This window comes from Charadrius vociferus, unplaced genomic scaffold, assembly GCF_000708025.1.
Source record: "Charadrius vociferus isolate BGI_N301 unplaced genomic scaffold, ASM70802v2 scaffold38, whole genome shotgun sequence".
In the NCBI taxonomy this organism is placed as follows: domain Eukaryota; kingdom Metazoa; phylum Chordata; class Aves; order Charadriiformes; family Charadriidae; genus Charadrius; species Charadrius vociferus.
The window spans coordinates 3,578,628-3,606,096 of NW_009650176.1; the positions used below are offsets into that span (position 1 = coordinate 3,578,628).

General features: G+C 41.6%; 1 protein-coding gene across 1 annotated transcript in view; it reads left to right on the forward strand.

Annotated features, from left to right (window-relative positions):
- The window catches only part of LOC104293259 (chromosome unknown open reading frame, human C10orf90), a 69,441-nt gene that overhangs the window by 14,333 nt on the left and 27,639 nt on the right, over positions 1–27,469 (forward strand). Inside the window, exons 2-3 of the mRNA XM_009892749.1 lie at positions 19,313–19,407; positions 21,672–22,755. Coding sequence (XP_009891051.1) covers positions 19,313–19,407; positions 21,672–22,755 — 1,179 coding nt within the window. The remainder of the gene's footprint in view (positions 1–19,312; positions 19,408–21,671; positions 22,756–27,469) is intronic.

Sequence of the window (27,469 nt, forward strand, 5' to 3'; positions counted from 1 at the left end):
CCTCATATATTGCTTTAAGTAGCAAGATAACAGAGATGAACAGCAAAAAATCTTTAAAAGTTGGCTTTGCTGCCATGGACACTGGGGCTCTATTTCAACTAAAGCTATATGAGTAACAAAAATACGCATTCCTAGCTTACTCTTTCCAATGCAGTGCACTCGGCTAAAAATCAAAGATTAACTCTGAGCAGCTAAAGGGAACAAATTCCACTAATTCATCAAAGCGAACGCTGTAGAATTTAATCCGTTTTATGAATTTTCTCCCATTGATTGTTCTGGCATGATTGGGGCCCGGGAGGTCATTTGTGAGCACTGAATTGCTAGTTGTGTGACAGTAAAAAAAGAAGGCTAAAAGAAAGGTTAAATTAAAGAAGCTGCTAGAAGCTATTTTGGTAAGATGAATGTATATTATCTAAATTAATGACAGTAAACCTCCAATTAGCTGAATGTTGATGCAGAATTACTGCTTTATAAGGTAAATACATGTTTTCTCAAGCCAAAGGGTTGGGGAAGGAAATGTTTAGCCTGCAATTGTAACAGGGTTACAGGTAGATGAACATTTTCTGCGTATCGGGGCACAGTGACCTCACTGCTGTTGCTGACAAATCTTTACAATAAATCTGTCATTGCTTCCCAACAGCAATACAGACTGTGAAACTTATGACCTTGTTCTCCAGAGTATCCTCCCAAAATATGCGATGGGCAAAAGCCTTGGATGTGCTGTTTTGTTTTTCAATAAACAGCTTAGCTTTTATTTTAGAGCAGAGATTTCTTCTTCAGCCCAGTGCAGGTTGTTTTGGCACAAATAAGTTTGAAGTGGAACTTCTAAACTTGTTTCTGTTTTGTTAATTTATTGAATTCCTCTGTAAATACACATCAAAGAGAACAGCAGCTATGAACTCCTTTTGTTGTGGGGTGGTTTTGGTTTTGGTTTTTTTTTTTGCAATTTATACATACTAAAATAATTGCGTAATGGAGTTATTTGAACAATTTACTCCTTGGAAAAGGTAGAGTTTTCTTGCAGATTTTCTTTATGTGAAAGGCGAGTTAATCTCCTAGATGCGTCCTCTCACAGTAAAATACTGCAGTCGCTCACATTCATGACTGCTTGCCATACACCATTTAGCTGTGTAGAGGAGTTTACTGTCGTTACGGCTTTCAATATCAGTAAAAAAAAAAGAAGTCTGGTCTGTAAAAAAACAAACAAACCAACCCTAACAAAAAAAAATCCCACCAACCCCCCAAATACAAAAAACCCACCCCAAACCCACTGTTACGTTATTTCTTAAGGTCTTATTTTCCAAAATATTTCTACAGGGTGCCCATGGTATCTTGTATAGAAGCCCTGTGATGGGAACATAACAGCAACACTGCGTCAGAGCAAGTTATATCGTTATCCAGATTCTGGTGATTTAGGTTCACAGTTTAATTATGTGTTGTCCAGGAAAAATACCTTCGAACATGTGTGTATCTACCCGCTAGTTTTGCATCTCCCCATAACTCCCCCAATGCATCTTATGAAAGCTGTTTTAGGCTTTTGTAGATCTCTACCATATTGCTTCTTTTTTTGACTTTTGCTGACAAGTCCCAACTTCTTTAGTGTCAATATTTTGCAGTAATGGTCCCCTCTCTGGGCCGTTCTGGGAAAATATCGGTTCTTAGTATACTTCTGCTGTTTTAGGATGGAAATTGAGTTTAAGGAGATTTTGAGGTAGTGCTGTGTGTATTTTGTTTATTTACCTAGTTTACTGCATATTTTCCTTGGTTCTTGGCTCTGCTCCTTTGTCAGCCTGTTCTTCTGTCATTTTTATGTAATTTATACTGGTGGGTTTTTTTTCGTGGTGTTCAGTGATTTATCTTAATTCCATCATATTTCTGAGATGCCTGTGATATCAATATCCCCTTTTCAAAAATAAACAGGCATTCTGGATTACTCAGCGCTTCTACACTATGTATGCTTCTTCCATCTCGCGCAGTTAGCATTGCTATTTTTATGCTCTGTGTATAAATGCAGTCTTACTTGCCTTGACTGTTCTTTGCAATTATTTTCTTTTTTTAACCGAAGACTCTCCCTCTCCACTCTGTCCAAAGATACAGAGGTTTTAATAACCAACTTTTCTTCAGCTTTTAGTTGGAAAAAGGAAAAAACAAACAAACAAACAAAAAAAACTAACCAAGAAAACTCTCTCAGCTTTAAAAGCATTAACTGTGCTGTTCTATTCTGGTATGGATGGAGCCGGGCGTTCTTTGCAGGCGTCCTCCTTAGTCCCCAGAGTTTTCCCAGTAAAGCTCTCCTCTTTCCTTCTCTCCGTTGCATTTTCCTGCACAGGTACTGCTCTATTAGGGTGGGACTATTTATTCTATGAGGGGTTTCTCTTTTTTTTTTTTTTTCTTGTGCCCACCTCCATCTTTCTGGTTTGTCTAACCAACTATCTGAGGAGAGATCACTCTCCTTCTGAAAGCTGAGTGGTATTTCCAACATAGATAATCAAAGACAAATAGTTATATATGTTGTTTGACCCAGATCATGGGCTGGACACCAGCTCACCTTTTCCTTAATTCGTTTTTTTCTAGCTTTGATCCCCACCGCTGTTTATTTTACATTTCTAGCAATCTCTCAGAGACATTTAGCAAAGGCTTTGGATACAAGATGAATTCCAAAATCCATACCTTTTCCTCATATTGTGTTTTTTGAACTGAAATCCTCTTGAAAGGTCACCTGAATGCTTGAAATACTTGAGCATTTAGGTTGTTATTGATCTTTCTCGTGGTGATGGACTAGCCATCAAGCTCATCATGCTCTTCTACTAAAAACAGAGTAAGTGGTTACATTTTCTTTTCTTGTAAAGAAAAAGCCCACTGAACTTCTTTGATCTAGCTGCTGCTGGAACCGCATTATGCACAGATGGATATCCAGAGAAAGGACACATGGATCAGACCAAATAGTGTCAACCCTATTGCGCAGAGGAGAAACCATTTAATATGTGTACACTTAGTTAAAGGAAAATGCTAATCCATTTTGAAATGCTTATGATGGCTGGTTTATTTTCATAGCTCAGCATGGCAGCATTTGAGTTATGATGGCTCTATGAATTCCCAGTGAGATGCCGTGGTGACTTCTTTATTGTCAGTAGCTGGTTTGTATGGGGCTTTTTTGTGAAGTGAATGGTCTCGGGCATCATGCTAATAACGTGGTTTTAGTTGTAGAGTTGACTGTGGATGTGTTGTATGGGATAATGTATTTATAGCTGGAGGCTTGGTTTGATATCCTTTCACCAAGTCTGGCTGAAATAAGGATTATCGAGTTCACAGTTCTACAGGCAATCCCAAATAGTGTATAGTTTCACAGACATTTTATGGTAGATTAAAACAGTGAATTGACAAGTCTTACGGGGAGCGGCTGAGGGGACTGGGGGTGTTCAGCCTGGAGAAGAGGAGGCTGAGGGGAGACCTTATCGCTCTCTACAGCTCCCTGACAGGAGGCGGTAGCGACGGGGGGTCGGTCTCTTCTCCCAAGTAACAAGTGATAAGACAAGAGGAAACGGCCTCAAGTTGCGCTAGGGGAGGTTTAGGACTTCTTTTAGCATTGACCTGTCTATATATGAGTTTGCTGTTTTAATTAGTCTTTTTAAGCAGCATGATGAAGCGTGTAAACTTACACGCATCATTTTGGTACTCTTTTCTCTTTGAGATCAGTACATTTCTGTTGCTCTGCTCTTAGTTCCTGTCCTTAAAATACTTTTCCATTTAGCTTCCAGGCTTTAATGATCCAGCTCTGCATTGACAAAATGCAGAAGATTGAGTTATGGTAGAAAAATGTTAATATCATACAGTGATTTTTTTTTTTTTTTCTTCTTGGGAGAAGATAGATCATGTAAATGAGGCAATCATTGCTGAGAAACTAACTCAAAATTTTTCGTTTCTCCAGTACAAAGTGCCAAACCTTTTTAAGAAAATGGAAGATGGTAAGTGCTTAATGGAACTCAGTAGCAAAAATATAATAGCTCTGTGTATCCCTCTTTGAAAAGCTGCAAGTTTGGGGTTTTTTTGTAATGAGTGAAAAAGTAAACTGTATATTATTTCTGCAAGACAATTAGCTTTTATTTATTTAAGGCAATCAGTGGTTATTATAACATGCATCTGGAGAAACAGATTTTAGAAAAACCATACTCTCTTGGATTTACGATGGGATTTGCGTGTTTGGTTTTCACCACAATTAAATAAAACTTTATCCTTAAAAAAAGAACTATTAATATTCTTCAATTCTTATTAAATGTTCTTCAATTCTGTATAATCCTGTATCATCTTCTACTTGGCAGCCGCACAGCAGCTGTTTGCTCACTGCCTTTTGATTAATTCTCTTACTGTTCCAGAGTGTAATATACCTAGTTTGTTTAGAGAAAGGGAATATGTTTCATATTTAAAAATCCCTTTTACTGCAGTTACTGCATCTTTGAGGATTTAATTAGGTCTCAGTCCCTTCCAAATCGTGTAAGTCAAAGGTCCCATCTTACTTGTCCCTGAGGCATCATTACAAAAAGTCCCCAGATGGAGTCTAGTTTCTAACTGATGACTTTACCATATAGGGGCTAATTACTTCTAATCTTACACATTGATGAGACTGTATTTTATGTCTCTGAGCCACTGAAACTGCAACTGCCAAATTATCCTCTACTGTAATATGCGGGTTATTTCTCCATTAAACGGACTGGCTTCACAAATGACAATCCCTTCCTGCCAGGCTCTTGCATTTTAAGCCATAATTATTTCTGGCACACGGTTCCATCCGATGAGCCCTTGTTAATCCACATTATGATCTCGGATAAGCTGCTAGTGCCTGGCTGATTTAAGCCAGGAAAGGGTGAGCAGAGCAAAGCAGGGGAGCCGGGAGCCCCAGTCCCAGGGAGACTCGGGCGCTGCTCTCCGGGGCTGCAGCCGCCTGGCTGTGTTTCACTTAGCCCTGCCTTGAACCTGCCTTTTTCTTTTTATGAGCAATAACCTCCATCAGATCTTTAAGAGAAATGACTCGACGCTTTCCCCTTCCGAGAGGGAAAAATTGTATTTGGAAGTCTATAATGCATGAAGGTGTTGGGAGCCTAATCTAGTATAAGCTGCCTTCGGTTAGCCCTCTTAAGCACCGGGGAAGAGAAATGAATATCTAAAAAGCAGCAAATAACTACCATTGCACTCTGATTTCATGGCTATATGTGATAGAGGTCAGTAACATAAAGCTGTTTATTTCTTCATACAAAGCAGCGGCTGTTATCATAACTTGCTGTAGGTGAAGGTATTGGAAACTCCTCATTCAAGGAAATACCGTATTTTATTACAGCATTGCTTCATGCTATGTAGGTTCTCTTCCCCGCTCCTTTCTCTATTAGTTTTGACCCAGTCTGATGGAGCTAACCTTGGGGTTGGTTCCCCAAAGGAGGAGTTTATGCCAGAAATCCGAGTGTGAAGTTATAATAATTTGGGTTTCGCATATTCCAGATGTGAATCCAGCTCTGCCAGTAAGTGACCGCTAACTGGAAGCTTTGGTAGAAAACCAGAGGGGTTGGAAGAATAAATTTTGGAGATAGTGGAACTTGCCCTTGGCTAGTTTCAGGGAAGTCAACAGCACCTTATTGAATTGGCTAGTACTTTTTAAAAGCAACAGGGAACTAAGTTGGCAATGCTGTCGGGGGGAGGTGGGGGAACAAAACCAAACAAAAAACAGCCCCCCCTCCAAAAAGCCCTAAATCCCCAAACCTTGAAAATCCTGGGAAAATCCTAGTGCTGTCACTATGGCTGCCACAGCCAGAACTTATACCCAAGGTACAGACACATTTTGTGCGCAGTTACAGTACTTTATTAACATTAAGTAAATAAATAAATAAAAGCAATAAGCCACTGCCTAATTGTGGATTAATGAACTTTCCTTAAATGTTGAATGAAGTATATAAATCTGCATTTATATACCTACCAGCATTAACATTCTGGCCAAGGTGTTAATCCCAATATTACTCTAACTAATGCAATAATACCTTTAGAGTAATAGGACGATCTTAAATCAATATGACATAGACTAGATTGATCTTCCCAAACAATGTTTTCAGTCTAGGCTATGAGAAGCATTTTTGCCCTTTTATTTAAAATACCATGAATGACTTGCTGAAATTTTTGTTTCTTTGTTTACATGATAGATGACTTCTATCCTGCTAAGCATTCAAATAGTATACTTACTTATGAATATATTGAATTTATTTTCTTTTTTTTTTTTTTTAAAGGCAATATCCTGAAAGCCTGTGTTTTGGTCTATTTAAGGGGGCCAAAACCTTGAACCCAAATGAACGTAAGATTAAGCATGCTGTTGTGCCCACCGATGGTGCTATCCCAGCAGCATGGGTCCGTGGGTACCACCAGTATGTGCTGTAGGGTTGTGATTATCAGGGTGCATTAAGCTATGTACAAAAGAGTAGCCCTGAATTTGCTTTTTCTTTCTTGCCATTATATGAGCTTAGTCTTTTGAGTGGTTAAAGCAACACATGAATTTCATGCTAATGCTCTAAAGTTGGCTTCCGTTGGTGGGATTTTAGTTTATGGTAAATACTTCTGTTGTAAAAATTGGCCTTTTAGTTTCAGCTCTCTTGAATAATGCAGTACTCTATAGAATCAATACCTGTGTATACACATCTGTTTACCATTCTCACCAACCAAATTGCGTGTGTGGATCATGGAAAATAGAATACAAGATCTCTCAGCTCCAACAGGAAAATCAGTGTCCATGGTTTAAAATAAAATGTTACTGGTTTGTGACCCTGTTTGCCTCCTCATGGCGGAGCAGCTGTCGGAGTGCTCTCAGCACGTGTTTGCATGTGCTCCAGCAAAGGCCAAGCTCTTATCCATTTTGCCTTGGGACTTAAAAGCCCCCAAGATAACATTTCTGAATGGACATAAAAAAATCTCCTTAACAAACAAAAAAGCAAACAGCAGAACAGCCAAAACCCCACCCTGTCCTAAAAAGCATTGAAAGTTACCCAAAGTAACTCCAAGTAATCCAATAAAGACATCTACCTGAGCCTATTGGTTCAAGAAAATTAGGATAAAAAGAGGATGTAGTTGTGAGAAAGGAGGAGGGAGAGTACAGGCTACTTGGAGAAGTGGAATTGTTGTTTCTGGAAGGAGGAACATCATGGTTGGTGGAAACGAAGTACTTCACTGGCCTCTCGCAGCCACCTGCAGTGGTTTTGTGACTGGGAATTTAGCCAGGACACCATCCTAAAACAGGAAAGTGCGGGCCCAGCAGCAGAGTGACAGACAAGAGTGTACCCACAGTATTCCATTAGTTACCTGAGATTACCCCAGGAGTACAGAGGAGGGCCACGGAGATGCTGCAAGGGCTGGAGCACCTCTGCTATGAGGACAGGCTGAGAGAATTGGGGGTGTTCAGCCTGGAGAAGAGAAGGCTCCAGGGAGACCTTAGAGACCCTTCCAGTGCCTAAAGGGGCTCCAGGAGAGCTGGGGAGGGACTCTTGATCAGGGAGGGGAGCTATAGGGCAAAGGGTGAAGGTTTTAAACCAAAAGGGGGAGATTTATATCAGGAAGAAATTTTTGACTGTGCAGGTGGTGAGCCCCTGGGGCAGGTTGCCCCGAGAAGCTGTGGCTGCCCCATCCCTGGAGGTGTTCAAGGCCAGGTTGGACGGGGCTTGGAGCAACCTGGGCTGGTGGGAGGTGTCCCTGCCCAGGGCAGGGGGTGGGACTGTATGAATTTTAAGGTCCCTTCTAACTCAAACCATTCTGCAATGCTATCAATATGGGCGTGTGGTGAAGACGTGGGAGCTGTTTTTTCACAAGGATTCAGGAGCCAGGTAGAACTAGTTACTGTGTTTTGCCAATACACATATTAACTAAGTAACCTGATGCAAGTGGCCGTGAGTAATCCACTGGCACACTGTATATGCAAGGCCGTTGCAAGGAGGTCGGGTTAATAATTGCAACCCATTCCATAAAATGCCCACGGTTTCCAAGGGATTTTTCTTTGGCAGTTTTGCTTGGGTAAGAGAGCATGAGGGGGGAGAGTTGTGTTCCATCATGAGAGAGTTCAGCTGTGAACCACCCCAAAACAGAGAGCAGAGACCCTAAGATACGTTTTGCATGAGGACCATAGCAATGTAGGTAGGCTGTAGAGTTTTATGTCCAAACTAAATTTCCAGCTGAACCTTTCGTAAAAGGAAATTCCACCTGAACTTCTCCTTTGCCAAAGCATCCAGGCTTGCGCTGGCTCTCTGCAGAAGGATGAAGCTTCCCTGCTCTCAATGCAAAGTTCATTGCTCTTGGCTTCAGACAGATCACCACCTGGTCACGTCCCACCTGAGCATCAGTGTCTCCAGTATGGGGTTGTGAACTCTTAGTGTACTCCTTGTTAAGCCTGAAAATGCTTGGTAATGTCCTATAGGTCATTCTGCAGCTTCTAGCTGGAGGATTTAATGGCAGTTAATGTTAGAGAGAATATCGATAATGACCGAAGAGGTTTTTGAAAGCACATTCAGCAGTCTATCTCCTGTAACTGGTGGACCTGAAGAGACCTTTGGGATCCCAGAGCACACAGTGGAAAGACCGAAATTGAGAGGGGTCAGAATTTGGATGGGGAAGCTGTGCTGGATGAAGAGTGCAGCTAAATTATTTAATGGCTTATGTGTTGGCTCTGGATCAGAGATTGTTGCTGAACAGAACAACTGTAGGACAAACAAAGTGGTGGTGGTAATCATCCGTAACAACTTAATTTTGCCTTCGATTGGTAGTTACTTCAGCATTTCGTTATACTCACCTAAACTGTTCAGTTATTACTTCCCATGGCATTATTCCAGGTATTCTCTGTAGTAAAATTTGGGTATCCAATGCTGCGTCTCTCATAGCAGGCACATTTAGGGAAGTAACTACTCCAGTAATGATTTGCCATGTGACTTTAAAGAGGACAGATGTTGTACATGATTATGTCTAAGGTACAGCAATACTGGGGTCAAGCAGTTATGGCATCATTAGATCGGCCTCCAGCACTTAACTTTTCTTTAAGCCTCTCAGTTTCCATAATCTTAGCATGAGATTTCTAGACTTTTTTAGATAATGAAAACAAAAAGATGAAATTGAAAATACAGACTAACAAGAAAGAGACCAAGCCCATGAGTTGGTGCCCCAAGACCCAATTCTCTTCCTGGTGCTGCTCCCTCTTCCCTTCATCTCCTCACCCCATCCCTTCTTCCCTGTGCCCCCCTGTGCCTCCTCACTGCTGCCGGGACAAGGACCAGCACCCACCACCAGCAATGTGGCACTAGGGGTGTCCTGCCTGGCTGGTACGTGTGCCCGTGGGTCAAACAGGGGAGAGCCGGTGAACTTCTCTCTGTGGCAGCCTCTCGTTTCTACAAAGCCATTGATTTTTGCAGTAAGCTTGTCGGAGGTCAGCTATCGACCCTTCTGTCATGTTGGCTGAAACAGTCAAGCTCAAAAGCCCCAGGTTGGACAGACAGAAGGACAGGGCATGAATCAAATTCCTTCTGGAAATCAGGCTAAAAATTTGATACAAGTAGAGAGCACAGCACAAAAGGGTTGTGGGAGGGGTTTTTGTTTGTTCGTTTTTTAATGGTTTCACTTATAGGAAATAATAATTAGGCAAAATCAGGACTTCTAAACCACAGGGACAACCTTCCTGCAAGCACAGGTTTGTCATGCTGTCCAGCACGCTTATGCCAGCGTGAACATGACCTTTTGTGTTTGGCCCTGAATGAGTCTTAGTGACTATAGGTATGTGAATTGCTTTATTTGTAGAAATAGATCCCAGGGGACGACTATTGTGAAAAGAACTATTCACATATTGAAATATTTTCCCGATTGGTCTGGCATCAAAATGAGTTGGGGACTGTGTGTCTATTTTACGACTGCAACACATTAGAGCAAGGAAGTCTTGCAGCAAGTAAAGGAAAATGCATTTTCTTATCCGTCTGTCTCAGCTCTGATGGTGCTGAATGCAATAATTTGGGGTCTGAGGTTTTAGTTTTGCACAAGAAATGGAATATACAAACAATCACGAGTTTTGGGTTGTTGCTAGGCAGCAGGTTATTGCTTCTTGGAAGGGCGGCCACGGCTGCCTGGTCCGGCCACGCTGCTCGGCCGGTGGGTGCTGGCAGATCCCAGCCCTTCCCCTTCTCATTCCGGTGACATCCACAGCCAACAGAGAGCTTGAGAACTCTAAATGTCATTCCTTGCCACCAGTGTTTAAAAGATGCCAAAAATTAAGGTTCTGAGCGCTTCATCGATTCCAAGCTCTTCTGCACCCTCCATTTCCGAGTTGAAAGCCTGAGCGATTCAACAAACGAACAAACAAAAGCAATTACCAGTCATCTTCTGTTGAATCTGGTGATAAAACCAAAATCCGCCATGCCCTGTTTTATGTTTGTATTACTACATTTTTGTTTTAATCTCTAGCACGATTTGTGTTTCTAAACCTGTTGCAATGGAATTCAAAAGGGCTAATTCTGAGATCAAACAAATCGCAGCTGCGTGGTAAAAGCACGCTATGAATTGAGATCAGTTTTTCAATTTCTCTTCAAAAGGCAAATGTAGGTATCATTTCACCGACCAAAAGTTTTATGTGGTAGAATAATTACTAAGTTCAACTGCGTGAAAAGTCATTAGATTTAGAGGCAAGGCAAGTCAGTGGCAACTGAAATTAGTGGGAGCTCAATGGTATTTTTAAATTATACAAAATAAAACTTTTTACTTTGTGATCAAACTAGTGACTTAGAAACTTAACTTTTCAGGCTTCGTACTTATTTAAATCTCAGCTATTGTGTTTTTATCCTGTGAACACTGATGTTGTTTTCTCTTGGTTCGAGCCCACTGCATCCCCTATTATCAAGCAGTTTCTTATGTCTGTAATCACAGCAGTTAATGTGAAAGACTTTCCAGAAAGGAATAATATTCCAAGTATTGCACAAAAATGAATGCTTCTATTATACAAAAGTAACATGAAAAGTCTATATTAAATCTGGCATGACTGGTGCTCCACTGAGTTTAGTTCCGTTGTACAAATCGTTCAGTGTCAAATTTGGCTCCTGTGAACATCCTGTTTCTTTGTTTTGGAAACAAAATTGGTCTAATTTAGATGTGTGTTGGAATCGCTACTTTGATGTCTTGACAAAAGCATCTGTACCCACAGCACACATCATTTTCTGGAGCCACCACTGTATTAAGGGTATTAAAAGGAAAAAAAAAAATCAATAAAGCAAATACCATTGTTAAGCAAAAGCATGGTGAAAAATCCCTGCAGCAGGATATATATTGAGTCATAAAATGCATGGATAACAGGCAGTGCACAGGTTTGCTCTTGTCTTCTCTACAGTTTCTTGTCTTAAAGTTGTGCTGTTACAAAAGCAGATAAATGTAAGAAATATTGAATTGCTGAGGCCAAACAATTACCTCCAGCTCTTATTACGCATAAGCAGCTTTAGGCAAATGTGCCTGGTTTGTAATTGCTACCAGTTCTGAGTAACACGGGTGGAATTTTTATTTACAAAACCCATTCTTACCGTCAAATTCTGTGCATGTTAGGACCTTTACATGAATACACATAATAGCACTAAAATAACTCTTCATAAATATAATGTTTGGCTGCAGAACTGCTTTTCCTTTGTTTGCTTACACATAGTATTTGTCATGTTTACGGTCACTTAAGAATTTTCTGGCTATCTTAAACGTTCTTGTACTCTCAGAAAGGGACGTGATCATTAAAATGTGGATTGAGAGTGGTGGAGGATCCTTTCCAATAGCTCTTTCTGTATGAAATGTTTCTGCTAGTCACATCTTTATTTTGAAAGTACATTAGGTGCTTAGTGGTCAATAAGCCAAATAATGTTACAGTCGGTACTAATGAATCTCAGTGCAGGGATCTGAACCAGGAGTAGTATCCAGAATGCCTTAAAATTAGAGATAGGTGGAACCTGAAACATTGAAATGCTGATTTTGCTTGGACTCTCCTCTTTTCTTTGTCTCTATCTCTGGTCTGCCTTCTTTTCTGTGCAAACTTCTGGCACATCTAGTGTTCATATTTAAATGTTTTATTCAAGCTGATCTAACTCAAAAGTCAACGTTACATATTTCTTACATGAAAGAGCAGACCTCCTTGCTCTTGGTTTTCCTCCTCTCCTGCCTCCTGTGCCAGGCCGGTGACAGACTTTCAGAACCCATCAGCCCTTCATCTCCATTTGGTTGCCATCAATCTGCCTTGGTTGCCACCAATCACACGTGGTCCCAAACATCAGCTCCAGGACAAAACCCCTCCAGGTGATTCCTCTGCAGATGCTGCTTCCAGAGCTGCTGAAGCCCCACAGAAGGACTTATTTATAAATATCCCAAATGACTTTTTAGTGTCAGCAGCTTTCCAAAAAAATGAGATGGCCACTGAACAGGAACTTTGACGAGAAACCAAAGGTGTCATCTCCCTTGTGCTGCCCCTTACCTTGGTGTGAGGATAGACAATCACACAGCAATCACGTTTGCCAGGATTAGAATCATAGCATAGTTTGGGTTGGAAGCTACCTTTAAAGGTCATCTAGTCTCCACCCCTTCTTACAATAAGCAGAGACATCTTCAACTAGACCAGGTTGCTCATAGCCCCCATCCAACCTGACCTTACCTAGAGGATAGTCCTCTTCAAGGAGAGTTTGGGGTTTTTTTTGCTGCTCATGCACAATCTCTCACAGCTTTGCAAAATCCTTTTAAGAAAATGTGTCCAAATTAGACAAAAGTATGTCCCAGAATCCTGGTGAAATATATGGACAATATTGCATTGCAGTGCAAAGAGATCGGTGGAAGCCAGTCCCACTGGTCATCAAAGTGTGGGGAACCATGAGGCTTCAAGATCTCTGTTGCTTGAGTTGTCCACGTTGGGGAGCTCGGTGGATGCTCCTTGCCTCCAGTTCTTCCTCCTCCTGCCACAGGAATGGGAATCTGTGACATTTATGTCATCTCTTCCATTTCTGCAATGAAACTACTGAAGAAAAATTATGAAAGTGAATGATTTGGCTAATTAACTATTATCCCTTGTGATCCACCACAATTCTCCATGCCTTACAGGTATTATTCCTCTACTGCCCTGTCTTTGAGCTCCCCATTCCCCTCCTACTACATTTTATAAAGATCTCAGAGGAGCTCCAGCAGGGAGCTCCAGTGACAGACCACGTTATTTAGACTGAAGAAATCAAACCTATGTCAGTTAAATCTTCCTGTGTACTCCCATTTGAGTCCTTGGCCTGAGTTATGTCCACACAGCTGGGCTTCGGCAGGTTGGGTGAGACACTCACTGCTTCTAGGGACTGAGATTTGTCAGTGTAAGTTTATGCTGCCTAGAGAAACCTAGGAATGTGTTCCTCCCCTTACCATTTAAAATTAAAAAAATAAGTAAAGAAAAAGAAATAAAATTTGGAGGTTGAGGAGAAAGGGAAAAAGGAGAAAGTGAAGAACCTACTTAGTTTTGTCTCTGTGTGTGTGATGGATATGCTGGGGGTGATTCCCCACTTTATTTTATTAACTGAAGATAAAGTATAATAGCAATACATAATGAAAACACAATATTTTTCTCTTATGCATGGGTTTCAAGATATAATTCCAGTGCTCTTTCTAGCCCCCTGATGAGCACCTTGCTTCTAATAGCATGGATAATGAGAGATTTACGACTTCTGGCTTTTTGATAGCAGACCAGAACTCATTTGTCCGTTCTGTGGCGGATCCTGTAATCATCTCTGCAGGCAGCCGGCTACAGCTTCAAGGTGTGCAAGCAGGGAAAGATAATTCAGTTAACAAATCTCATGATGCTACTTGTAATAGAAGAAAATCCATCCTGACATCTTAAAAAAATATTTTTCTATTTTGTTTACATAATGAATCCTGTTCAGACTAAAATGATTTCAGGCTGTTTTCCTTACTCTGATTTGAAAATCTTCCCAATAAAGCTGCCTTAAAATACTGTTATCTTTGTGCAACTGTGTTCAAGTACTTTCTTTTGTGGCAAGGTACTTGTTTGTATTGGTTTGGCTCTTTTCACGACAAGAAAGATTTCAAGAAAAGAGTTGGCAGCTGCTTTCTCCCCTTTTAAATCTATATTGCTGTTTGACCCCCATTGTAAGTAGGTGCATGCTGCTTCTTATAAGTTCAGCAAAGATGCTTTAACAGGACTGATGTACTCTCCCTCTGTCATCCTCTCTTGATGGGTAAGTACAGTGCGGTTTCTAGCTGTGCTCGAGCTATCGGGATGACATCGTGTGCTCCTTAAGTATCTTAGTGAAAACTGCTGTCTCTCCTTACATGAGAGCAGCTGGATGTCAAATCCTGCAGAGATGAAATTGAAGTGATTTTTTATGAGATTGTGACAATAAAATCCCCATGTGGCTATGGGGCTGCCTTCCTGCCCTGCCTGTGCCCCATCTTCATTGGGGTGCTGCCTTCAGACCATAGTCAACACAACACAACCTCTTCCTTGAACTTAACATCGCTCCTGAAGGCTCAGGATAATGTCCTTGAAGGATGGCAAGACTCTGCCTATTCCAAGGCTTTCTGGAGACACATCACTCTCTCCACTGACGAGTAAGCACAACATTCACCAGTAGATTCCCTATAAATCAATTTAATATCAACAGGGACTTTGGTATAAGATAGGATTTTCAGCATTTGTCTGTCTCTACTTGTAGTACCGAGCATGTGAACTTTAGCTTCATTGTTCAGTTTTATTTTTGGATGACAATAATCTCTGCAATTTCATGATATTCTTTCTTTATGGCACATGAAGATCAGGAGATGTGGATTTGGTTCTGATGTTCATTCTGACTTGGCTTTCATCTTAGATGTATCTGAAATGTCCGGATGGTTTTTCTGGATGACTCACTTTAGATCTGAAGAAGTGAATTATGATCTCTCCCAGCCCTTACTGAGAGGGAGCGTGGTGAATCTTTAATGATGACACTCTTTTCCTCAAGGCTTCCTCAGGTATTTGAATTAAATAAGTCACAAGAAAATTTAAACAAATCCAATGTTTTAAACAGCATAAAGTAGAAATGAACTCTTCCAAGTTGGTTTTTTAAAAGGGAAAAAAGGAAGACGCGGGGAACTACAGGTGGTCAGTCTCACCTCTGTGCCCGGGAAGATCATGGAGCAGATCCTCCTGGAAACTATGCTAAGGGACATGGAAAACAGGGAGGTGATCGGTGACAGCCAACATGGCTTCACTAAGAGCAAATATAGCCCCTTATAAAGACCTTAATAGCCCCTTCCAGTCCCCAAAGGGGCTACAGGAAAGCTGAGGAGGGACTCTTGATCAGGGAGTGCAGCGACAGGACAAGGGGTAATGGTTTTAAACTGAAAGAAGGGAGATTTAGACTAGATATTAGGAAGAAATTCTTGACTGTGCGGGTGGTGTGACACTGGAATGGGTTGCACAGCGAGGTGGTAGATACCCCATCCCTGGAGGTGTTCAAGGCTGGGCTGGACGGGGCTTGGAGCAACCTGGGCTGGTGGGAGGTGGCCCTGCCCAGGGCAGGGGGGTGGGAACTCGATGAGCTTTAAGGTCCCTTCCAACCGAAACCATTCTATGATTGTGTGATTTTAATGATATGGTTTACCTGCTGATAATTTACAATAGGAATAATGTATAGAAGAAGAAAAACACTTTAAAAAAAGTTTTATGTGATGCCAAAGATATTGTATCAGCTGGGTGATTGCTCTGATGCCTGACCCTGCAGCCAAGCTTTCAATGCTCCTAGGTCCTGAGAGGGGAATTTGAGCATTTTTGGGCAATCAAAAGTGCTGACGTGGGGACTGTAATGACCCTGGGTGCCATGGACCTGTGAGGCAGCCTGAGTCCCCTTGGAGTCATGACAAAAAACAGAGATGAGGCCAGAGTCACTGGTCTCAAGTCATTCCAGCTCTACCCAGTGTCACTCTGGGTGTCATCAAACAGCCCCCTCTATCGTGGCAGACTGCATGTGTCTAGAAAAGGCCTGAAACTCTGGCGAAATAGCATTATCCGTGGGCTGTTTTCACGTGTGTCTCAAGTTTTGTACAAAACCTCAGCTGGCTACAAAGTGGGCTGTCCTGTGCGTGCCAAATATTCGCGGTACACTATTTTTCACCAGCACCCTCACCTTTGCAATCCATCTGTGTTTTAGCAAGCTGATTTACAAGTACATCTTTTCTGAATCATTATCTGAGCTGTCTGCCAGTTGGCCCGAGGCAGACATCCAGGCACTCGAGACTGGGAGAATCGGTTCCAGCTGCACTCCGTAATTAGGAAAACCCTGGTCTGTAGCCGGATGTCCAGATGCCTTGCCAAGGAGAGTATCGTTTGGTTCAACAAACAGTATTTGTGAGGGAAAAAAATAAAAAGAGTGAAGATGTAATAGGACAAAGTTCACATGCCAACAACTGCTCCTCTATTCCTCATCGCATCTCCCGTTTGTAAGCTGGAGCGGTGGGTCACGGTGGGAAGGGAAAGTCTGGGGAGGTTAACCAAATCCTCCAGATTTCAACTCGGATAGAAATAAGTCTCTCGTACTCCCCACAGAGATGGAAAGTACTTGAAATGCCATTTCTTTCATGCTTTCGCACCAGGGAAAAACTGAACTTTGCATTTTGTTGTGTAACAAGAGTTACAGTGCAATGTGTTTTGTCAGCAATAAGAATTTGTATGAAAACCTCTGTATGTGCCATATCTCAGCTAGAACCTTGTGCTCCCTGAAGTGTCTTCATTTCAAACACAGATTCAAGCTCTTTTAAGAAGTTTGGGGTTTTTTTGGCTTGTTCTGTTGACATGAATTAACAAATGTGAAGCTTCCAAGAACAGAGTTAATAATATCATGAAAAATACCAGAGCTTTTGCCACCAGTGCCATTTAATCTATCTCTGCAACTAGTTGAAATGACTTGCCAAAAGTCTGAGTTTTTTCCACCAATAGGATTCCCATAGTAATATGAGAATGCCATTGCACAGGATATGGTACAAAATGCAATGCATAACTCCACTCTGGATGATTTAGCAAAGAACATCAAAATTTCCTCCTCTTCTTCTTTCCACTTCACTTATTCCTATCTCTCCTGCTCCAGAAACAGCGACTTTTTAAACAAGCAAGAATTAACTAATCTGTTCCAAGGAATCTGTGTGAAATCGGAAGGTCCTACCTACAGATTATTGCAAATTACAGGAGATTACTTTGATAAGAATAATTTACATGTTTTATACAATCTCCTGTGTGGACTTTGACAACTTGTTCTTCTTTGGCCCTGTAGTACTCAGTGTTTCTCATGTTCAGAAAATACATTTGAATGAAATTCATGAAAGGCCATCTGGCAAAACAGGGCTGTCTGGATCTGATTTATCTCCGGCCAGCCTTCTGGATTTCCTCGCGCACTGGTTGACATTCACAAGTCGATGTTCTCCTGTTGTAGCTTTGCAGCTCAATCTGAGACAACTGTGGTTTTCTTACTGTACAGTGTTTGAGGAAAATAGTCATAACTTAGGTGAAGTTGTTGCTTTATCTACACATTTTGCTTATCAAACTTTTGGATTTTTTGAGGTCTTGCCCATTCAATCCAATGATTTCTCCCTTATCCTTCTCTGCAAGTTATTTCCTACTTAGTTTTAAAAAGTGAATAAGACAGCATATGTAGCAGCTCTTCATTGCGTAGGTATTTGCATGGAACTCAGCAGAGTAGTGATACGCTGAGAATAGCCTTTCCCTAAGGCTGACCCAGCAGTTACCCCCATCCCGCTGCTCGTGGATGCAGGTGGATTTAGTCCTTCACTGGAAGTGCAGCAGCCCCTTCTCGCTGCGTACCACAAGAGGGTGAGGAGCAGGCTCCAAGGGCATCTTGGCTGTGTTTTGTGCCAGCAGTTACCATGATCCAGTCCCAGATCAGGTTCATTGCATTTTCACTGATTGTAACCGTGCTTTATTTCTTTGCCAAAAAATGTGTAGTGGGCTCTCTGCTCTGGCTATTTTCTGGATTCTCTTTTTTTCCCCACACTGTCTCTAATGAGTCCAGCTGTTTTCTCTGTTGCTCAGGACCTTCTTTTGCTCACTGACAAGAGCAAACCTCTTTATTTTCATGCTAGCTATGAATATACACAGTGGCACTGGCATCTTGGAGCTGTGCAAATAAAGTATTAAAGTGTACCTTAGCGTACTTTATTCAAGCAGAAGGTTCATAAAACATCCTGTTAGTGTTTTGTGATTGCTGATCTGTGGCGGGCTCAAGGAGATCTCTTGATGGAGGATAGACCTGATACCTTCCCCCTCTTTCCCTTCTACTCCTTAGCTGCACCTAGGGAGATGAAGCCATGGTGCTATGGTGAATACGCTTTAATGAACACTTCTTAAAGTAGAGCTGATTTACATTCCTTTGTTAATATAACGTTACGCGTAAAAATGAAATTTTGTGTAGTAAAAAAATAAGCAACTTCTGTGGGAAGCTGTCCAAGTGAAAGAGAAAAAGAAGTCTTACTGGTGGTGTGACTTGTTGCTATAAAGCAACAGCCAGTAATGTCAAGAGATTTCAGTCCAAATAGAGAATTTTTGAAAATTAATTTTGGATGCTTATTACAAAGCAGAAAGTAACGTAATTTCTGGCAAAACTCTTGACAACAGACGTAATGCATCATTGCAATAGCCCAGGCTCCGTGTTATATGGAAATTAGCTCTGTGTAAAAAGCTGCAGACAAGCTAGCGCCCACAGAAAACAAAAGGTGACAAAAACAGAGACTGATGTACTGATGCAATAGTTATTACTGAACTAGAAAAGTTATGATGTAATAGCATTTGTGAATATGATTTAAAATTACTGTAGTTGTCTAAATGTGAAGGTGACTTAGTTCAAATGAAATCAAACTCGCAGCATCCAGCCCATTAACGTGCTCATTTGTGCTCCCGGTTCTGCAGACTACACAAAAGTGACATTTGTTGAAATCTGCGTTTCCCATCTTCCCTGATTCCACCACCCTCATGCCTGAAGCCACGGAAATCAAAAGCAGAGATATTCAAGCTTTGGATCAGCCCTGAATGCATTGTGAGACCGTCCATGAACACATCGTTGGAACAGGATCCCAGGGGTGCTTCAAGTGCTGCTCCTGGGAAGGGGGAGAAACAGGATCCCTCCCAAAACAAGATCCCAGGGCAATCAGATCGTTTACAGTAGCTTTTTCCCTCCTGCTTGCACTCCATTTAAACCCCCATTTTCAAACTCGTCTCCTTCAGGACATTGAAAATAACATTGCTTTCTCTGTGTTTTTTCCCCAGAAGCGACACAAAAGCCATGGGGCACTGATGGTCAGAGGACATGCACAGGCCTTCAGCGGGAGACCGCTGCGGAGAGAAAATCAAGCTCTACCAAGGTAAAATAAATAAGTTATGTTTAGATAGCAGTCAGCAGAATGCATTCAGGTTTAAAAAACAATCGCTGATTGCTGAGCAGCGTATTTGGACTTGGTTTTATTTAGCGAGGCTTAGCTTAGGCAGCAGAAAAGCCAAATAAAATGATGGGTAAATGTTGTGATTCAATGTGCTATTGGCGAGGGGGAAAAAAATGCATGTTTTTTGGGGGAAAAAAAGTTGTTAAAAACACTTCAGGAGTGTAAATCAAGTGATATCCCAAATATCAGTACACTCTGTCTCAGATGTTCTCAGGATAAAGCCTGAGGTTTCCAGTTCACCACAGTTACTTTATGTAAGTGCGTATTTTTTTTTGCAAGATGCAGTGAAGCTTGAAAGCTCCCAACAAGCACAGGACCAGCTGGTCAAACCTTGAAGATCCATTTCTTTGTCAAAGGTTGAGAGGAAGGAATAATACATATATTCAAGCAGAAAACAGAAAAGGAAATTATTTATAATATTGGTGCATGAGTTTGAAGCTAATCAGGAGCGTTTTTGACATGCCTTTGGACTCTTGCAGGATGTCTCCATCTGTGCAGCCCTTAACAAAAGAAATAAATGTCACATTTACTACTGAAGCATGAGAAATGCATCCAAAATAAAGTGTTTCAAGAAACATTCTTCTTTGGTGCCCTGTAGAAATCTCGGGGAAGTCGAGAGTTTTGGAAGGTGTGCAAAGGTCTTAAACCTGTAGGTAGAAGTAAATGCAGTGCAGAAAATATGAGGCAAATGTTGTTACAAAGCATAAAAGAAACAAAGAAGGAAGAAAATGCTTTCCCTGGGGCTGTGAAATTATTGAATTGTCAAAACCACAGGCAGCTGGTTTAAAGAGTTGATAAAATTTACCTGGCACTTCACCTCGTTAATAAACTCTTGATCCAGCTCTCCCTATTTGGGTTCCCAAATCAACCTTCCCAAGGGTTAGAGAGGAGCCTATTGTCTCTGTTGCTTCTAAGGACAGAGGAAAGGAGCGCAGGAATGGTTTCACCTGTGGGCTTCAGTGCAGGGTCCTGTCTCTGGCACCCAAGCCCTGAGGAGGATGACCATGGCAACTGGGAGGTCACAACTCTGTCACTCGCATAGTCTTCCTTAAGGAAGAAGAATGTTACTTTTTGTGAAATACTTGTCGACTACTGGGATTGGTTATCAGATGATGGGAGCCCAGAGATGACTGAGATGAATTCATAACAAGCAGGAGCAGTAGAGCTAGCGAATGGCACCTCAACCCCGAATGAACTTGACTGAGCTTTCATTATGGAGCTAATCCTCAGAATTTGCATGCCAACTCAGTGGGTTTTTTTCTATCAGGATCAGGAGCTCTAGGAACACAGGGCAGGAGCAATCTAATCAGCCAATTTACAACAGCAATGAGATTAGGCCAGATGCTTTATTGCATGTGACTTATGTGACCAGCCGTGTGGATAATAATAGCAGGAGATTTTAAACTCAGGTTTACTCTTTGTTGGCCAGCTTTAATGTAAAAGCACTTCCTTTACCACATCGAGTGAAGTAATGTACGGTCTATCAAGACAGATGTTTACTGTCATGGTTGGAAAAATGAATCTGGGCCCCTGTCAATCAATCTTGGACATATGTGGTTTTACATCATTGATAGGTGCCAGCAAGAAATGATAAGCAAGAGGGAACTAGTGAATTAAAATGGCACCCGGAGCCCTTATAGGAAATTATATCACTTGTGGGAGGGATCATGGACAAGTTTTCCCATGCTTATAACTGGTGAGGTTGTAGAGGAGTCATGACCCTGGTGCCCACGTCCTCTGCAGCATGTGATGGCACACGTGGATGTTCAAGCCAATGATCCATAATACAATTAAGTGCATTTTTATTTCCAGCAGACCATCATGAAAGAGCGGTTTAGAGTCTGACACTGGCAATTGTCTTTGACATGTCCATTTTTCAAGAAACACAGCAGCCACAAATCCCAGCTGCGACAATGGGTTAAATACTGAAAATAATAGCATAGAATACACACTTTTAATTTTAGTATTTTTTTGCAACAGAGTGATAAGGTTTTTATGGAAGTATCCCAGACAATTCAGAACTGATTTCAAGAGCGTGTGTTTTTAAATGACAAGAAAGTTAAGATGAATAGAAAGTTAACAAGAAATCTCAAACAAAACTTGTCCAGTGTGATAGATGGTAGATGAGAAACGGTTACATATATTATGATGGCGTATGTTGATAATTTGAATCTTTTCATTTGCAGGAATCTCTGTCATCACAAAATACAAAATTGGTTTCACCGATACTTATTTCACAGATGATTGATGAGAATAAATCAAAAGAAAATTGGCCCGCTTTGCCTATGCAGTCCACGATCCCTCAGCCCAGTGCCTATCGCATGAAGCAATCTTTGGCTAACCATGGTTCAGTCAACGTTAATAGAGCATTTATGGTACTCCCCAGCAGATTAGAAATTCAGGCATCTTTACATGACACCACGTCTCCATTGGGCTCTCCCATCACAGAGGAAAAACAGTGTCAAAAACGGCAAAAAGGGTTTGCCTCCATAACTATTACAGCCAGGCGTGTTGCTGCAGGCTCCAGCGACCCGGCACGTGGAGCTGGGGCTGTGCAAGAGCCCAACACCATGTCCCCCACCTCGAGCGAAATCCCTGCTGCCCTCCGTCGCTGGCCTCCGCTGGGCCACGCAAACCAGAATGTCTCTCCATTAAAGATTTCTGAACCTTGCTTACAATTAGGTGAAGAGCCACGAAAGCGGATTTTTGACCCTGGAAACCAGGAGAATGGCGTGGGTCTTCAAAGCAGTGACAGGAGAGAGAAAGTACCACCTTCATTCATCTCATGTGTCCACCTTCAGGTTTCTCAGCAGTGTCCAAATACTATCTATTATTTAGACAAGTCGCTCAACGTGTGCATTGACCAACCTCGAATTAAATGCCAAAAAATTCACAGATCAGTGTTGTCCTTCAATATAAATTGCAGTTCGTCTAGATTAACAGCAGATGGAGTAGATGGCATAGCTAATGGAGAGCCAATAGAGGAGATACTTAAGACAAAGCTCCTAGGAGAAAACAAGACTCCACTCAGATCAAACTGGAGTGCAGACTTAACAGAAACTAATGTAATTAACAGAGAGACGACAAATGAAGACTATTTGGGTAGCACATACCCTTTGCAAAGTGGCTTTGTCTCTGAACTTCCCCTATTTGTAGAGATACCCAGAGGACCTAATAACGTAGTAACAACAAAGAAAGACGACGATAAGCAATGTGGCAGCTATCTCGCTACATTTTCTCTCCAGCTTCCTAATTCAAGTGATGAGACAGGTAAGTAATTTCCAGAAACCTCAGTCTGGTGGAGCAGAGGTTCAGGCTGGAACAGACCCACCACAATGGTTTTATGAGAGCAGATAATAGTAATCGTTGCTTCTGCAAAGGCACAGTGAGTCAGAGCACAACCCAGACGTTTTCAGTTCCAGGACTACCATGAATATATTTGCCAGGCTAGTGATGCATGCTACTCATCAGATGATAGAGAAAACTCTGTGTTTTCTGCATTAAATCTTAACCATTTATAACTACAATTCTTTTTTTTTCTCCCAGCAACATGCAAGCGTTTAGCCCCTGAAAATTTCTTTGTATAAGGACTGAATTTCAAGGCTTGAGATGAAGGACATGGCTTCACTGAGCTTGGTTTTGTGTGCCTTGCAATTAAAAATGATCATTTTCAGCTTCTGTTTAGAAACCTATAGTAATAACCCCAGGCATTTATAACTAATGGCTCCAGGTAAATGGTTTGCAAATCTTCAACACATTCTTTTCGAACATCTCCAAGCATTTTGCAAACATAAAATTTTCTTTGCAACGTTGCTCTCGGGGAAGGGAAAGGTACTGTGGGGATTGCTTTGTGCCCAGAGTGGTACCGCTTCTGCTGCGCTGGGCTGCAGCAGCGATTTTACAGTGCACTTGAATAACCACAGCTGAGTTTATTGACTCTCCAGGAAGGGAGTGCGGATGGGAAGAATGTCAATGAGTGAGTCTGGTTTTTAACAAAAACACTGAGGTTAAAGCTTACCCCCCATGTATCCCGCGACCTTGGGCTACATTTAATTGCAATTACCTTGTTCTTATATGGCCTTTTTGATCTAAGGGTCAGTATATGAACATAAGCTACTTCCTAAGATACCTTTGTACCTTCATTTTCCCAGTGAGCAAATGGAAAAAAAAAAGAAAGAAAGATGAGAAGTTGCGTGCTGTCTCATGGGCTGGACAAGTTACAAAACCTGGGCTGCACCATCCCTTTGCACCTTGCTGTTACTGCTGCACTCGCTTTCCCATGCCTGAAAACAGCGGGACTACTCTTGCAGTTGTCAAGGTGCAAACAGTGAGACAGCACTGCTTTGTGCAGAGGCCTCCTGCTTTAACCTTCAAGAAAATTATCAACAGAGCCAGGACTTTCCACAGAGAAACCGGCGGTGTCAGTGATTCCAGAGCCAGGCCCTCAAATGAAAGCCCCGGGGGTCTGCAGGGTGAAGCACCCCTCCGGCTGGCTGTAGAAAAAAGCAGGAGATAAACCACTCCTTTATGTTTATAGGCGCAATCCAGGTTGTCTGTTGTTGAAGGGGAGATGGCACAGTGGGGAGCAGGAGAGGGAAGATGCCAACCAGTGCTGAAGCAAGGAAGAAAGGCAAAGGGGTGAGGGTTGGTGAAGACCTTCCCCTGACTGACACCAGCAAATTATGCGTTTCAGCTTCGGACCTCATCGACTACCGTCCTAATTTCAAATAACAACATCCTCCTGAAGTTTCCATAGAAAGTACTAACATTCGAGGCCTTGTATGACACCATCTAAGGTGTCTCTGCGATATACCATGGAAACAAGGACTAGAATAATAATGAGACTTCCCTGGGCTTGGTAATACAGTGGGGGTCATGAAAGAATCACTTTTACTAGATGTAATTAGAAAGTGAAATAGGACATTGCTCATGGTTCCTCAGTTTTACTAAAAAGAGGAAATAAGTGAGGTAACCAGCTGAGAAATACTGGTTTCTGAAAAATTATTTCCACCATTTGTGTACACTAGAATACAGGTGTAAATAAACAGGGGAAGTGTTACCTTTTTAACTGCTTCCACCTTTTGTGTAAGCAATAATGTAGAATATAAAGATATATATTTCTCTTGATCAGACCTTTTGTAATAGAAGAAGGTGTTTATCAGCTTACTACAACTTTCCTGTGTGAAATTTGTACAAACAGCCAGAATAACTCTTCAAAACAACAGTCTTTCTCACCAGGATCCTGAAAGTAATGAGCTCTTGCATAGCCGTCAGCCATTAAATGGGACAAATCATAAGGAACCTAGTTAAACACATGAGACATCCGCACTGCTCATTAAAATGAAAGGCAATTGGTATGATTTTAACCTGGGAGAAAATGAAAAAAAATGAGTTCCCTTTAGTTCTGAAAAGGGGTGAAGCAAAGGAGAGAAGTGATCTCCTAGGTCCCATACTCCATTCTGGTGCAAATCTGGTACCGTCCTACAGCCTGTTGTGTGTTTTTTTCCTGGACTAGTTTTAAATATCTAAAGAAAGCGATAATGGGACACAGTTGCCTTCCTGCTTTTTGCTGAAGCACTTCTGGGCATGCAGCTTAAAATTACAAGAACGGTACTGCAAGACGCTGCTTTACGAGCAAAGCAAAATAACTACTCCATCAGCAAAAAGTCCTTTATACCATTACAGATTCCCAACTCTTTTAGATACTTTTTCCTCCAGTGTTTACTCGCTCAAATCCATTCATGTTAAGCTTTGGTCTGATATATGTTTATACAATGAAATGTTTGTGAAATGAAATGTTTAAAAAGAAGGAAGAACCGGCAAAGAAGGGGTAATGAACAATTTTTGACACTGTTAATACTTTAACACAGTTATCTTATGGATAAAGGAACTGCAGAGAGTGCTTTGTCCATCACATTTCTGATGACCCAGAAAGTTTGAGTTTATATTAGTTTGCAGCTGTAGGCAATACCTTCCTGCCAGCAGACATACAAGTGGTAATAAAATCACCATGGGGAAAGAAAAAAAAAAAAAGGAGGAAAAATTACTTTCAAGGCTAGACTTTTCTGTATGAAATCTGTAAATGTAGTTTCCAGGATGCATAGGCTGCCTTATTAGGATCTGAAGTGGAACGAGCACCCAAATACTTCTCTGATTTACAGGTACCGGGGCCAGGTTTGCTGTTTCCTGTAGGGCCGGTTGAGTCATAGCCTCTTTGGAGTGTCCTTTTTCTAATTTTTCATGTGGCTTCACTAAAGTAATGATGACTCTACTTATAGTATTACTCATACTATTTCATGTTCAAATCCAAATATTCAACACTTGGCTTTACATGGACCTGGATAACCTAATCTAAGGCCCTGCTTTCAGGAGGAGGTTGGTCCAGATAATCTCCAGAGGTATATATTTCCACAGTGTGCAACATGTGAAGAGGATATTTTAGGAATATTAATGAAATGTAAATCTTGGGCTATGCTCATGTATGGTAATTATACTTAGAAATCCAAATCTCTCAGACTCAGTTAGCGTTCAAAGCCATGTTTCATGCTACAGCATCCCAAGGAAGGAATATGATCTTGTGATTTCACCGCTATGGACTGTATCTTCTACTGGCTCCATTGCTTTGGGTACTTTACTTCCACTATCTGGCAAGAAATTTGGGTGTTAGTGCTGGAAAATCCATATTACACGTGAAGTCAGACTTGAACTGCAGGAGGACGTGGAGTCGTAGGACATAATTGTGGTTGCTTTTAACGAGTGGCCAGCATTTAAATCCCTTTGGCAGCTTAAGGAACGTGTTTCCATTAACGTGAAACGGGCCACTGAGAGCCGCATGACCCACCTCAGAGATATAACCAAGGGCAAGCCCGGGCCAAGCTCCATGAGGTCCTTGTCACAGGTGATCGATGCCTATCACCTTGCCTTCGGTCATGGTTTTTAACAAGCTGTCAGAACTTGCTAACGCTGCTTTTAACTGAATGCTGTAATTTCCTTTACTGTCTATAGCTGATGTCTCATAAATACAAGGTAAGTTAAAAATGAAAAGATTTGTCTTGTTTCTGACGAAGACAGGAGTATTTTAAATCTTAATTTCTCACCTGCCTTTCATGAAGAATATATTCCACATGAATATCTAGTTTTCCATCCATCTTTTACAATATATTAGCTACTGGGCTCTATGCTGAATTATTAAAAAGGGGTAAAGAGAAGAAAACGGGACAACTTTAAATTAATTTTGACCTCTTGATTAAACAATATCATCACTTTACTGTGAAAGATTATAAAGGCTAACACCTAAATTTATGTTTAAGCTTAGATAATCTTAAATGTCTTGATGCCTGAGCACCTTCACAAAACATCAGCTACGTTATAAACGGGAATAATTTCTGCTAACACCTCAACTTTTATAACATCTACACTTTTGTTCTTCTTTTGTTGTCATGCCCAAAACGGCTGTGCCGAGTTATTAAGGAAGAACAGCTGAGGTGGAGAGAAATGTCAACATGGTTTGGATGGTAGGTGCAGCGCTGGCTCCCACAGCCCTACGCTGAGATACAGAAGATGTGAAGGATGCGCAAGGGCCGGGGGGGGATGACAAAAGGGCACCTCATGAATCACAGTCCTACATAAACTACCCACAAGTAGGGAAATCAGGATTATGAGGTACGCATGAGTCAGCAATGGAAGGTGAATATGACGCGATGGTGATGGTTGTGCCTGTAGACTTGGACGTGGACACGGACGCAGGCGGCAGTAAGTGAGGGTGCTGGGGCCCAGCCCAGGCACTGGGGGGATAGGGGGAGATGCACCGCCAGCATCCCTTCTGCAGAATCCAGGAAAGAAGCACTCAAGAAGGGGAAGAGCACATTTAAATCAGTGAACAAGGCAGATCAGAGCGCTGGTATTGTAGTTGCTTATACCTTTTCCCCAAAGAGAATGGCAGGTGACTTGAAAGCATAATTTACTTAATTAAAGCAGCCCAAGA